The sequence below is a fragment of the Papio anubis genome, chromosome 5 (assembly GCF_008728515.1).
Source record: "Papio anubis isolate 15944 chromosome 5, Panubis1.0, whole genome shotgun sequence".
Lineage (NCBI taxonomy): Eukaryota > Metazoa > Chordata > Mammalia > Primates > Cercopithecidae > Papio > Papio anubis.
In genome coordinates, this window is record NC_044980.1 from 160,689,146 (window position 1) to 160,702,450 (window position 13,305).

Genomic DNA, 13,305 nt, shown 5'->3' on the forward strand with positions numbered 1-13,305 from the left:
AGAAGATCGAGACCATCCTGGCTAACACGGTGAAACCCTGTCTCTACTAAAAACACAAAAACAAAATTAGCCAAGTGTGGTGGCGGCGCCTGTACTCACAGATACTCAGGAGGCTGAGGCAAGAGAATGGCATGAACCCGGGAGGCAGAGCCTGCAGTGAGCGGAGATCGCGCCACTGCGCTAAAAGAAAAGGTGCAATGATTGGCAGCAGGTGTTGATATACTGATAACTAAAATATCCTTCCGTTTGCAAACTAGTCCATATTGCTACCAGCACTGTTTTATCCTATCTTCTATGCCTCTGATTATGTATTTTTTTATTTATAAGCATATAACATCCTACAATCCAACCCCCCAAATTTGCCCCCCGTGTATCATTATCTATTCTAATAAATATTGATGGAGTGCCATTTATATTCAAGACACTGTCAGATCTTTTGGGGGTTGCAGATGTGTAACCTCTCTCTGGCCCTTAAGGAGCCATTATTCTACCTGTACAGGGAAACCTTTATAAAAGGTAAAGGGAGAGATTGATTGAGAGACTGATTTCTCAGTCCAAGCCATAGAGCAAATCAGTAGCAGAATAAGAAATAGGGCTCTCATTAGTCAGGAAACTCATTTACTTCACAGCTCCCTGGGGTCTTTATCCTAAGGACACTTTAGTCCCTCCCCACAGGCCAGAGAGAACATCTCGCTTTCTTACTCAAGTGAGAGAGAAGGAATGGCTGATCAAAAAAAAAAAGGGCCAACAAAAACCTATTTCAGACACTCCCAAAAAACAAGAGAAGGTGGTTATACCCCCGATATAATTCTCACTTATTTACTTAATGTTCAATTCAACAACAGAAAATATGCCCAAACTTGAGTTTCATTTTTGTTGCGTTGCTTCTTCTGGAAGGACAGGTCTCATATTCAGCAGATTTGGCTTTTCCCCTTCTCCACCTCCATCTCACTTTCTTATTTTTCTTCTCACTCCTGGGAGTTGTCTGAGAAGTTACTGGTGTACTCTGACCCTAACCCTTTTCACCTCATCTGTAGTTTTCTTATTTTCAGGATACTTTTAAAAAATAAAAATAAAAAGATGCTATGGAACCCAAAACAAAGAAAAAGGTGGGGAGGGGAGGCAGGAGGGAAGGCATCTTTGGAAACAGAGGAAACACAGTTGCAGGGATGTCTCTTCCTGTTCAGTAACATTAGGGGATTGTTTGCTTGCTTTTCTCCCAAAGCTGACGGTTGCAATATGTTCTGCACCTTAGAATGGCAAGATTGAGTGCTATAAGAGCAGAGCAGTTTTGACAAGAGTTTGAGATGGGGTGTTGGGGAGGTTGTCATCTTTGCCTGATGGGACCCACCGCTACTTCTGTAGATGTGAAATCAAAGCTTTGTTAGGCCTGGGTTCCAGCGGCACCTGCAGTACCTGTCAGTGTCTGTCTTGAGACTCTCCTTGAAAGAACCGCATCTCCAGTGCAGCTGCAGCTGGCCCAAGGCGAGCTTCAATAACCCAATAGTATCATTTTTAAAAAAACATTATTTTAAAATAGCTAATTCCTTGGCTCCCTTCACCTGGTAATTACAAATCAGAAGCTATCGTTATCTTGAAGCCACCACGATTAGTTCTCATTTCCTGACCTCTGTACAGTGAAAATATGTCATTATTGGAGGCAATGGAATCTGGTCTCTTCAAGTAAGTGACCTACATATAACGGATAAACTGCAGGAGAAAATTAGGTGTTACCTTGATGGAAAGTGTACAGTAAATGTCACTTACTCTTATTACTATTTATCATCTCAAGAAGTTGTAACAGTGGCCTTTCACTTTAGAGGAATATATGGAAAGAAAACATGGTTCTTAGATAGAGAAGAGTGTATGTGAAAAGCACACACACACACACACACACACACACGCAGACACCTTGCCACCTTCATCTGTGGCCATCAATCTGAGCTGTATTGTTTGAAGATAGCTTTTTAACCTTAATAGAATGCAGTCTGACTTTAAGTGGTGGTAGACATGCAGAATTAATTGCTCTGTGAACAATTTCCTAAGCATTATTAATTGTGTTTCCTACGGTTAATTGTTTCTCCCATCCCCACATCAGACTCCAAACCTTTCCCTGTCAACAGCCCTTTCTCTCCCGCAGCGGTAGGAATGCAGCAACAGCGTCAACCTGTGTCCAGTTGAAATGCCAGACATCATTTGGATGAGAGACATGCAGGGGAATAAATTCCTTGCTTATTCTCAAATGAAACATCTCTTAGATAAGGGCTTTGAAACAATACAGGTGTTTAGGGTTTGCTTTTCATTCCACTCAGTAGAAACAACTCACCAAGAACCATCAGGCTGTGTTACGTTCGCTAAACTCATGGTGGGGAGTTGACATAGGCAGGATGACAAGGAAGACCAGAAGTTTATTTGGAGGCTTGGGGTGCCCATGGGAGTCAAGACGTCTGCAGACATGCTCAGTTCCTTAGCACAGAACAGGCAGTACTTCAGAACCCTGTTTCATTCCATACTCTGCTAAAGTGAGAGCGACAGAGAGAGAAGGAATAGTAATGTTTTCAGAAAAGGACCCCATTCCACCATCAACCCGCCAAGATTTTTCTGCAATGCGCTGAAAGGTATCCACTTATCATGAAGAGGGGTGGAAAGGAAAAAAATTCTAAAGTTTGAAATAGGGAGGTGGACTAGTACCACTGTAGATGCTGCTGGCTGCACTGATAGTTCAGAACAGGTACCAGCAAACAGGTACTATTTGGGTAGCCTCCTTTGAAGCTGACTTACTTGTGAGTGTGTAGTTTGGGGAAAACAATGCTTGTCAATGCTCCTAGACTAACAGTCTAAAAGCAACTGTGTCCAGAGTGTAGAAAAGGATGGATGTGGTCGAGCAGCACTCTTTACTGTGATTCGAAAGGGCTATTTTCGCTTCCACTGTGGCACCGTTTGGAAGATCTGGGCTGTGTTTTCTCCTCCCTCCTCCGCCCACTGTAAGGGATCCTCTCCCCCGAGACTGGGAGCAGCAGCACCAGAAGGGGAGACCTAACTACTCGGATCTCTGCTTTCTGTATTTAGCTAATCCCTGCGGCCTGGGGCAAGCCATTTTTGACACAGCTTCCTTAAAAGGCAATCGCTTGGAAAAAGGCGCCTGGCCCTCCCCCTTGACATTTGCATTGCTGAATTATCTATTCATATTTTCATTACTTTGTCTCTCCTGCAGCAATGCATCTGCTCGGACTCAATTGGCAACTCCAGCCTGCAGATGGGCACACCTTTAACAATGGGATAAGGACCGGCTTACCAGGAAACGATGATGTGGCAACAATGCCATCTGGAGGCAAAGGTGAGGTTACAGCTGCTGCTTGCCCTCTTGAGGTCACAGGAAAATTCCGAGCTCTCGCCAGCTGGTTCAGGTTTTCTAACCCAAATCTTGGAAGGTATGCAAAAAGGAAAAGAAAAGGGGGGAAAAAATCGTTGCCTTTCATAGGTGCCCCCGTTAAAAGCTGTTTGCTGTTCCTGTCTGTTAGCTGTGTTTGGCTGGATCACTCAGAGCTGGCGTGGTGCCTGCTCAGAGCAATGTGCATACCTATGCTATCTGCAGTAACTGGCATGGTCCAGAGCTACTTGAAAGCATCCCAAGGCCTGTGCAGAAACAGCAGCCACAGCAGCAGCTGGAGTGGCAGCAGCAGCAGCAGCAGCAGGAGAAAGTCCTGCCTAATCAGAAGGCAGAGAGCAGCAGGCAGCACATGCCATCAGACTGGGTCTTTCTCCCAGGAGGACAGATGCAGCCTCCCTGGGGAGGAAGCTGCCTGGCTTGGCATGAAAGAGAAAGGCTCAGAGCTGCTCTGCTTTGGGGGAGAATAGAAAGGAGTTTTGACAACTCGGCAACAAAGCTTCTCTTCTCAGAACAGTGAAGGGGACAATAGAAATGTTTATTGAAGAAATCAGGCAACTGTATCCTTGCAGGAAAAAAAAAAAATAAAGTGCTAACAAGGTGCTAAGAAGGAGGAGAGAAAACAGAACCATGGGGTGGGGGTGGGGGAGACTGGAGCAAGTAAGACAGAGCAGCCAATGGAATGGTTAGCCAGGCTGGCACGCAGTGAGATATGCTCAATTCAGGATGGAAATCGCGAGGGAGAGATTGTATGAAAGGATTTCTCCAACATGCAAATTTCCATTCTGCCTTTTAGCATCTATAGCCACTTGACCCCCACATTTTGGAAACACCCTACAGGGATATTTCAAAGAAGGAAAAGGAAGCAGCATTTATTAGGCATCTATTGCATGCCAGGCTTAGCATTGTGTAACTTTAACAACTTTAAAGGAAGGAAAAATGTCTCTGAGAAACTTGGGCCCAGAAGGTTAGAGGAACTTACCCAAATAGGTACAAATTTGGACTCCGAGTTGTGCCCTGTGTGTCTTTGGGCAGGAGGTTGGAGCTTTCCTTCAAGCAGTCATTTTCCACAGAGAAGATTCCAGAAATCATCTGCCCCCAGAGGTGTACATTAGTCATCCTGAGATGCTAATGCTGCTTCAATTATCCTCCCCAGAGCTGTCCTAATGCTTTGAGGATGACTTTTTTGTCTTTTTATCCAGTCTTTAAGAATCGCTGTACTCATCTGTCATAATCATAACACTAAATTACCTTTAAGTAAGCATGAAAAAGTTTTATCTGAGGATGAAATTATATGCTTTCCATTATCGGGTAAGTTAAACTAGACCTAAAACTGAAAAATATATTTTGCCTTAACTGACCATGTTCTGCCTTAACTGACCAAAAGCCCAGAGCCAAATGTATTGACCTCAGATTTGAAACCTGGTCTCCTCCAGTACTTGACACTGTCTGCTCCTTCAGTTTTCTCTAGGGCAGTGGTTCTTAGCCATAGCATTTTTGCACCCCTAGAGGACATTTGGCAATGTCTAAAGACTATTTTGATTGTCACAGTTGGAGGGAGCATGGCAGGCATCTAGTGGATAGGGGTCAGAGATGCTGTTAAACAACCTATAATACACAGGACAGCCCCCTGTGATGAAGAATTATCTCCTTTCAAGATGACAGTAGTGCTGTCCTTGGAAACTCTGCTTTATGGGGTCTCCATCACGTTTTATCCATAAATGTCCTTTAATCTACAAGTCAGCACCTCATCCCTTCAGAAGAATGCAGAATACACATGTGAAATGAATATGCATATTCTATCATTGGGCACAGAGAAATTGTTTATATGTGTATGCATTCTGAAATTATATACCAATGCTTTTTGAGTAGTGTCCTTCATAAATGGGAATTTATTATCTCTACTGGCCTCCATAAATTAAGGTCAAGATCAAGCACTCCTCCCATTTGTGATAAGCCTCTATTTCTGCCTCTGCTCCCCACCAGCTTTTGCATTGCACACCCAGAGAACAAGTCTTAAGAGTACAAGAGTTATGTGTCTCTAAATTAACAAATGAAGAAACACTTTCCATTGTGTCTTTGGAAAGACCAGAATTTTTCCCCTTATGTGCAACATGCTTTTGAAAATGTTGTCGTATAAGTCATATAACATTACTAGTTCAGATATTTTCCAAATAAGTTATGTGACAGACAAAATGTTGTTTTGTTGTTTTGTTTTGTTTTGTTTGAGACAGAGTCTCACTCTGTCACCCAGGCTGGAGTGCAGTGACGCAATCTTGACTCACTGCAACCTCCGCCTCCCCAGTTCAAGCGATTCTCCTGCCTCAGCCTCCAGAGTGTCTGGGACTACAGGTGCGTGCTGCCACGCCTGACTAATTTTTTGTATTTTAATGGAGACGGAGTTTCATCGTGTTGCCCACGCTGGTTGCGAACTCCTGAGTTCAGGCAATCCTCCTGCCTCAGCCTCCCAAAGTGCTAGGATTACAGGCATGAGCCACCGTACCCAGCAGAGACAGACAAAATGTTGGCCAAATCATTGTCCAGTGAATTTTATCAATAGACTACTCAAGAAAAAAGTGTGAGAATTTAAAATTGCTTAGAGACGAAATAAAATTTGAAACTTAAAAAGAGATCAGATCTCTTCTTAAGTTGTTTTAAGATCTGACTTATAAAATGACTAAAATGTTTTCAATTTTCTCACCCATGCCTAATTCTTTGATCAAAAGTGATCTTAGGTTTGAATTTGTACACCCAGTGACCTCCCGGCTCCCCACTCCCCAATTCTATACATTTAGATAACCTGAATCAATTCCAATTGACTACTTTTCCAGTGTTTCAAAGAGACAATCAAGATATATTGGCAATAAGTTAATTAAATAACACCCCCTCCTTTTTTTGGTATACGATATTCCTTCACTCCAATGTTTTAATCAAGATACACCACACATGGCCAAGGAGGATAATCTCATTAAGCAATTACTGGATAAGTATCCAGCAGAAGCAAATTAAAATGTAAGCAAAACACTGGCATGTGAGTCCCATTTAAGATGGCACATCGATAGAGATTTCATTACCTGGTCTTTAGGAGTATTTACATTCTTCAGGTTTGGGAACAAGTCTAATAGACAGGGCAGCCTACACACTCTGATATGTTAGTGGAAACAAAGCACTTGATTAATTAGTTGGGAGAGTACGTTCTTTGGTCTTTGCCTTTCCCTTTTCCATTTGTTGTTGTTCGAGCCTTATTTTTCTTTCTTCCGCTCTCCTTCAATTAAACCTTAACATGAATGGTTGTTGGCTTTCACATCAAGAAGAGGGAACACACAGTCTGCCAGAATCACTCACCATCTTGTGTGTATTTCTATGTTAAAAGGAATGAACTCATACATCTTCATTACAAGGGCATGGAGAACTTTCTCTGTAGATCTGGGATTAGATAAGCCTTGAGAAAGACGATTCAATACAGTATTCTGACCTGGTCAGATAACATAAGGGAATTCAGTTTGATTGGCCAGGCCCAGGAAAAGTATACAAGAGATTTTAAAGGGCACATCATACGTACCCAATTTGTGCACAGATTTTAAGAAAGAATAAACTCTCAAGTATAGAACTGCATGGATCATTCTCAAAACCTATCACTCATTTTAGATTCAAGTTGCCCTCTATATCAGGGGTCAGCAAACTACATCTCATGGACCAAAATCTGGCCAGCTGCCTGTTTTTATAAATCAAGTTTTAATGGAGCACCACCATGACTACCACCTGTTGTCTATGGCTACTTTCAGAATAAAATGGTGGAATTGAGTGGGTACAACAGAGACTATATGGCCCAAAAAGCCTAAAATATTCACCATCTGACCCTTTAAAAAAAAAAAAAAAAGTTTGATGACCACTCTGTATCATTCCCAATCCCATTTCCACTTTTCTAGAACTTTCCCTGTAACTATCCAAGTTATAGGAGACCAGAAGAGGAAGATCAAACTCCCAAAACATCACTTCTTCCTTCCTGACCAAGCCCTAGTTATAATATACTGTGGTAAATTTGCATTGGAAGATGCTCTATAATATAGGATTTTGGAGCTGGTCTGGTGGATAAAAACACCAGCACCATCACTTAGCAACTGTATGACTGTAAGCGGGTCATTTGTTCTCTCCCAACCTCCAATTCCTCATCTGTGAAATGCAACTCCCTCATAAGCTTGCTGTCCATCATAAATGATGTGACCCTTGTAAAACACTGCATGTGGCATCAGGCATGTAATAAATGATCCACGAGTCTTAGTTGTCGTCACTGATGTCATCTTTACATCTCTCAGCTGGTCCATTTAACAAGTTTCCATGGCCTGTCACATCTTTTGAGAGGGTATATTTTCCAAAGGTGAAGACCAACCAGGTGCAGTGACTCATGCCTGTAATCCCAACACTTTGGGGTGCTAAAGTGACAGGATCACTTAAGGCCAGGAGGTCGAGACCTGCCTGGGCAACAAAGTGAGACCTCGTCTCTATTTTTAAAAATATAAAAATAGGCCGGATGCAGTGGCTCACGCCTGTAATACCAGCACTTTGGGAAGCCGATCATGAGCTCAGGAGATCAAGACCATTCTGGCTAACATGGTGAGTCCCCATCTCTACTAAAAATTAAAAAAAAAAAAAAATTAGCCGGGCAGGGTGGTAGGTGCCTATAGACCCAGGAGAGAGTCAGGAGACTGAGGCAGGAGAATGGCATGAACCCAGGAGGCGAAACTTGCAGTGAGCCGAGATCATGCCACTGCACTCCAGGCTAGGTGACAGAGCGAGACTCCGTATCAAAATATATATATATACACATATACACACATACATATATGTGTGTGTATATATATATATAAAATAAAACTAAGGTGAAGACTGCCTTCAAAATATCAAGATAGACAATACCACTTCACCTTTTCCTTTACCTTCTAAGAATTAACCAAGCCCCAGATGAGGATTTTTTCCCAACATTGGCTTGATGAGGTCAGCAGCAAGCAAGTCTTCCTATTCCAAAGGGCCAATGTGTACACCAAGTTGGCCCCCTGCACACTGCATTATTTGTCTCACTGCAGCTTGAGTTCCATCACTGCCAGCCTGTCTGTTTTAAGCCCTACCATTCTCGGTTTATAACTCAGCTGTAAACATTTATTTGTGCCTGGAGCACATTTCCTTCCTACCCTTTGAAAAAAAAATTAGAATTTCCAGATGGTATGCAACTTGGAAAAAAATGGCAAAGACTGTTATTCTGTTTAGAAACATGTTTTTCTACACTTGCCCTTTCAGCAAAAACTTCATAATGATTTTTACTAGTTGGCTTAATGCATGGTACTAGGAGCCAGATTAGCAGGGAGGTTGGTAAATTCTTCCGCTGGCTCTCATCAGCCTCTCAATGAACACAGCCCAGGGTTTTGAAATGATCACTTCCCTATATGGGGCTTTTCCAAAGTCGGTGAAGTTCCCAGAAGGGCAAAGGGTCATTATGTTTGAGCCAAACACCCCATTACTGCACGTCTACTGGCAAATATACCAACATCCTAATTACCAACCCAACAACTCCCCTCCTTTAGGAGGCCATGCTGTTCTCCATTGTTGCGGATGGGTACAACTTACATGCACTTATACCGGTGGACTTTTGCTTTTGATTGCCATCCATAGCCCCATGCTAAATTGCATAGTTTCTGTTGTACATAGCATCATGGTGGCTTGACATGGGCATTAATAATGAAATCCAATTTCCCTTTCTGTCCATTTTCCCATATCCTCATTGGCCACACTTCTCTTTCTGAATTGACTTCTACACCCAGATATCTGGTCTGTGATCTCTAAGTATGCACCTCTGGTATACCTCTGATATACAGTTGGCCCTTCATACCCACAGGTATCCACAGATTCAACCAACCTCGGATTGAAAATATTTGGAATAATAATAATACAAAAAATGCAAATAAAAATGATAGTATAAGAACTATTTACATATCATTTACATTGTATTAGGTATTATAAGTAATCTAGAGATCATTTGAATTATAGAGGAGGATGTACATAGGTTATGTGAAAATACTACACCATTTTATATAAGGGGCTTGAGCATTTACAGATTTCGGTATCCACAGGCGTCCTGGAATCCATACCCTGTGGATACCAAGGGATGACTGTGGGCCTTAATGCAGTCAGCACAGGGGTGAGCCACATGGGTTTTAGTGTCTGTCAGTTGTGGGTTTTGATTACAGATCTACCAGTAAAAAGCTGTATGACCCTAAGTAAGTCACTTATCTTCCATGAACCTCAGTTCTCTCATCTGAAAAACAGGAAAAATTGTAAGAGTATCAGGAGATTACATGGTGATTAGCAGCCACTCAATAAATTTTAGCTACTGTCAATAACAGTAAACTAAACTAAATATTAATGCAGGAGCAAGTTCACCTGGAGAGTCATAGGTGTAAATACTTGTTAACATTCCCAGCGGCAAAGAGTTGACTATTTTTATCTAATGCAATGAATTGAAATTTCAAAAGATGTAAAAGCCACATGTAGTCCCAAGAGCTAAACATTTTCTAAAAGTCATTATTGTGTGATGTTGTGAACACCATCACAGAAGCAGTGACTTTCAGGATGGAATTACATTCCTGAAGTATAGCCAGCCAGCAGCAGGGTGAAGGCTGATGGGTTGCTGATGTCTCGGATGAGCTGTATTCTTGGGCAGTGAATCTAAGGTCCTTGGAAGAATCTTTTCACTTATCTATTGGTTAAACGGAACCCTCAGATGGTTGTCCTGATTCCCAAATAAATGGAAACGAGGTGTAATGACTGTAGCAATATTCTGAATTCAATTTTATTTGCAATAGATAAAAATATGTGAGGCAGAATAATCTGCAAGGCAGATTTATGCCGAGGTGCCTCCGGAGTTCGGTTAAGTTAGGAAGTATTAATATGCGGCTTCATTTCCCTGGTATGACTATGAGTCCATTCCCTTTATCACTTGTTTGGGGAATAGTTTCGCTGTTTCTGTAAATGAATTATGGCAACATTTTCTGAAATGATTAGCTCCTAATGTGGCTATGGAAGGCTGTCGTTTTGCTCAACATCAGTCTTATTTAACTGGTTGAAATTTTAGTTACATGTTTCAGATATAGGTAATAGTTTCACATTTACATGAGCAATCTTCCGTGGAGTTATAGAGTTGGACTATCCTGTAAAATTGATCATTAGAATGTTGCCTCTAAAAACCCAGAAATCTCATCTCTAAGCCAAAGATGAACTAGCCAGAACCATTGTATCTTACGCACATGCTTCTTAGGGCAAAATGATCATCATCTACACTTTTCATTGTGCAGCTCTTTGATAGACTGAAAGATTTGCCATGGAAGCCCCAGCTCTGGGAGACATGAACTGGACTGGGTCCTGCATGCCAGGATGCCAGGCCCAGTCATTGCCTAGAACCCAAGGATACCAGTGAGATCTCACAGAATGATTACAGGATGCTGTTTAATGCCTCTTCTCTTGATGCCCCTAATTCAATCTCAAAGTGTATTCACAGGACCCTGGACAACAGGCTGCCTAGATAAGAGATAATGGAAATACAACATACACCCCAACTCTGATGTTGACCAAAGAATACCTATTATTATAGTCAATGCTTGATAAATATTTATTGCATGGAAGTATGAATGTATGGCCCACCCAACATTGCTTAGGACATTTCTTAATCATTGTTAAGTAAATAAAATCTGGTTGCTTTTCAATAAAGCAGACTGCACAGAGTTGCCCATGTGAGAAGCAGCTAGACCACACACCAACAGCAGCAATTTGCAGAGAATGCACTGGTGATGCAGTTTTCTCTGATCATCGTATCTTAATACATGTGACCTGTTGTCTGCCCCTCCCAGTCTGCAGACGTACCGGCCACTCACTGTATATTGATTTCAGCTGCTCTGGAAAATGACTGCCAGTTTTATTATGGCCCACTCCACCCATTGTCCCTCTTTCATTAATAGTGCCTACAGTAGGCAGCCTATGTTTTTTATTAGGCCATCACAAATTCACCCCCCACCCATCCGAAAAAAAAGTAGTTACAGCTGTTTTTAGGTAGCACCACAACAGACAGGATAGAAAGATGCAGAAGTACCTACAAGTTAGGTACAATATGCAGAAGCACCCCAACATACAGATGAGTAGACGGACTCAGAGAGGGCTGGTGATTAGCCCAAAGGCACACAGCTGGTAGCTGTCAGAGCTGGGATTCAAACCCAGGCTGACTAGCTCCACGAGGCAACGTCGCCTCCTTAAGGCCTCAGAACTTTTCAATAGGAGGATATTCAGCTAGACCTTAAAATGTCTAGCTAAGCATTAGACATTTGAAGATAAAGATAGAAATCTTAACTACTTTGTTTCCTTGTTGCCTGCCTCTCAGTGGTGTCAGGTGAGGGACTCACCATATTGGTGGTCCTGGAACAGCTGATGTGACTCAGGGACGCCCAGCTTCAAGTCCTCCTTCATGGGACTCAGCGTGGCTTTGATGCTGCTCTCTTTGACCTTAGAGAACAACAGAGATCCATCCTCCTGGACATCGGCCCAGAAATTTGACCTCCAGGAATACAGTCACTGAGAAGGTTCCCCATACTGGCTATAGCAATTTACAGAAAAACACCTTTTCTTTTTATCTCTTTGGAGGAAGTATTTGTACATTTTTCTCTTTTTCATTGTTTTTAAAATTACAAAAATTATACACACTCATTTTCAAGATTTATTAAAAGTATATTTAAAAACTTTTCTTTTGCTATCATGAATATTTCTGTAATAACTGACAAATTTGAATAAGACCTGTAGATTATAGTCATGCATGGCAAAACAGTGTTTCAGTCAACGACTGGCCACACATTCAGCACTGGTCCCATAAGATTATAATGGGGCTAAAAAATTCCTATCACCTAGCAACATCTTAGCTGTCATAATGTTATAGTATAGTTACTTTTTTATTAATTTAGTGTAGCCTAAGTCTATAGTATTTACAAGGTCAAAAGTAGTGTACAGTAATGTCCTAGCCCTTCACATTCACTCACCACTCACTCACTGACTTAACCAAAGCAACTTCCAGTCCTGCAAATTCCATTCATGGTATGTGTCCTATACAGGTGTACCATTCTTTTTTTTTATCTCTCATACCATATTTTTTACTGTCTTTTCTATGTTTAGATACACAAGTACCACTGAGTTACAGTTGCCTGCAGTATTCAATACAGTAACATGCTGTACATGTTTATAACCTAGGAGCAGTAGGCTATACCATATAGCCTAGGTATGTAATAAGCTACATCATCTAGGTTTGTGGGAGTATACTTACACAACTATGAAATTGCCTAAGAATGTACTCCTCAGAATGTATCCCTGTTGTTAAGTGACTCATGACTGTATATATAGAGAGAAAGAAAGACTTCATGTAAAAATATATATATGTACATATATTTGAGTAAAAAGTGAAAACCCCTCTTTGCAAAAGTGTAATTCAGTTACACACCTGAAGAACTTAATTTGAAAGCAAACACTAGCTTGTTTAACAATATGGATATCTTCTGTTAAATAAATCAAGCTTGTGAAAGTGAAGTCACCTGTTAATCAACAAAGCCTAAAAGCTTTCTAATAATTCCTCCTCCCTCCTGCCAAACCCCTACCCTGTCCCCTCGCCACACGCGCGCACACACACACACACACACTCGCACTTCTTCATAGCATATACCCAGCAATGATCCTCCTGACCCACTCTAGAGACCACAATAGGCTAATGAGGAATGCCATTTAAGATATCTTCGGGTCCAAGCCACTCTTATATAGATATGGACATTGAGACTTTGAGAAATACACCTGCCTAAAACTAGCTAGATGCTTAGTAACAAGGATGGAACTTCAAC

General features: G+C 41.6%; 1 protein-coding gene across 6 annotated transcripts in view; it reads left to right on the forward strand.

The window, feature by feature from the left end:
- The window catches only part of TENM2 (teneurin transmembrane protein 2), a 1,283,414-nt gene that overhangs the window by 1,060,632 nt on the left and 209,477 nt on the right, over positions 1–13,305 (forward strand). For all 6 annotated transcript variants that reach the window (XM_003900492.5, XM_021940242.2, XM_021940246.2 and 3 more), the window contains one exon: positions 3,215–3,337. In XM_003900492.5, coding sequence (XP_003900541.5) covers positions 3,215–3,337 — 123 coding nt within the window. The remainder of the gene's footprint in view (positions 1–3,214; positions 3,338–13,305) is intronic.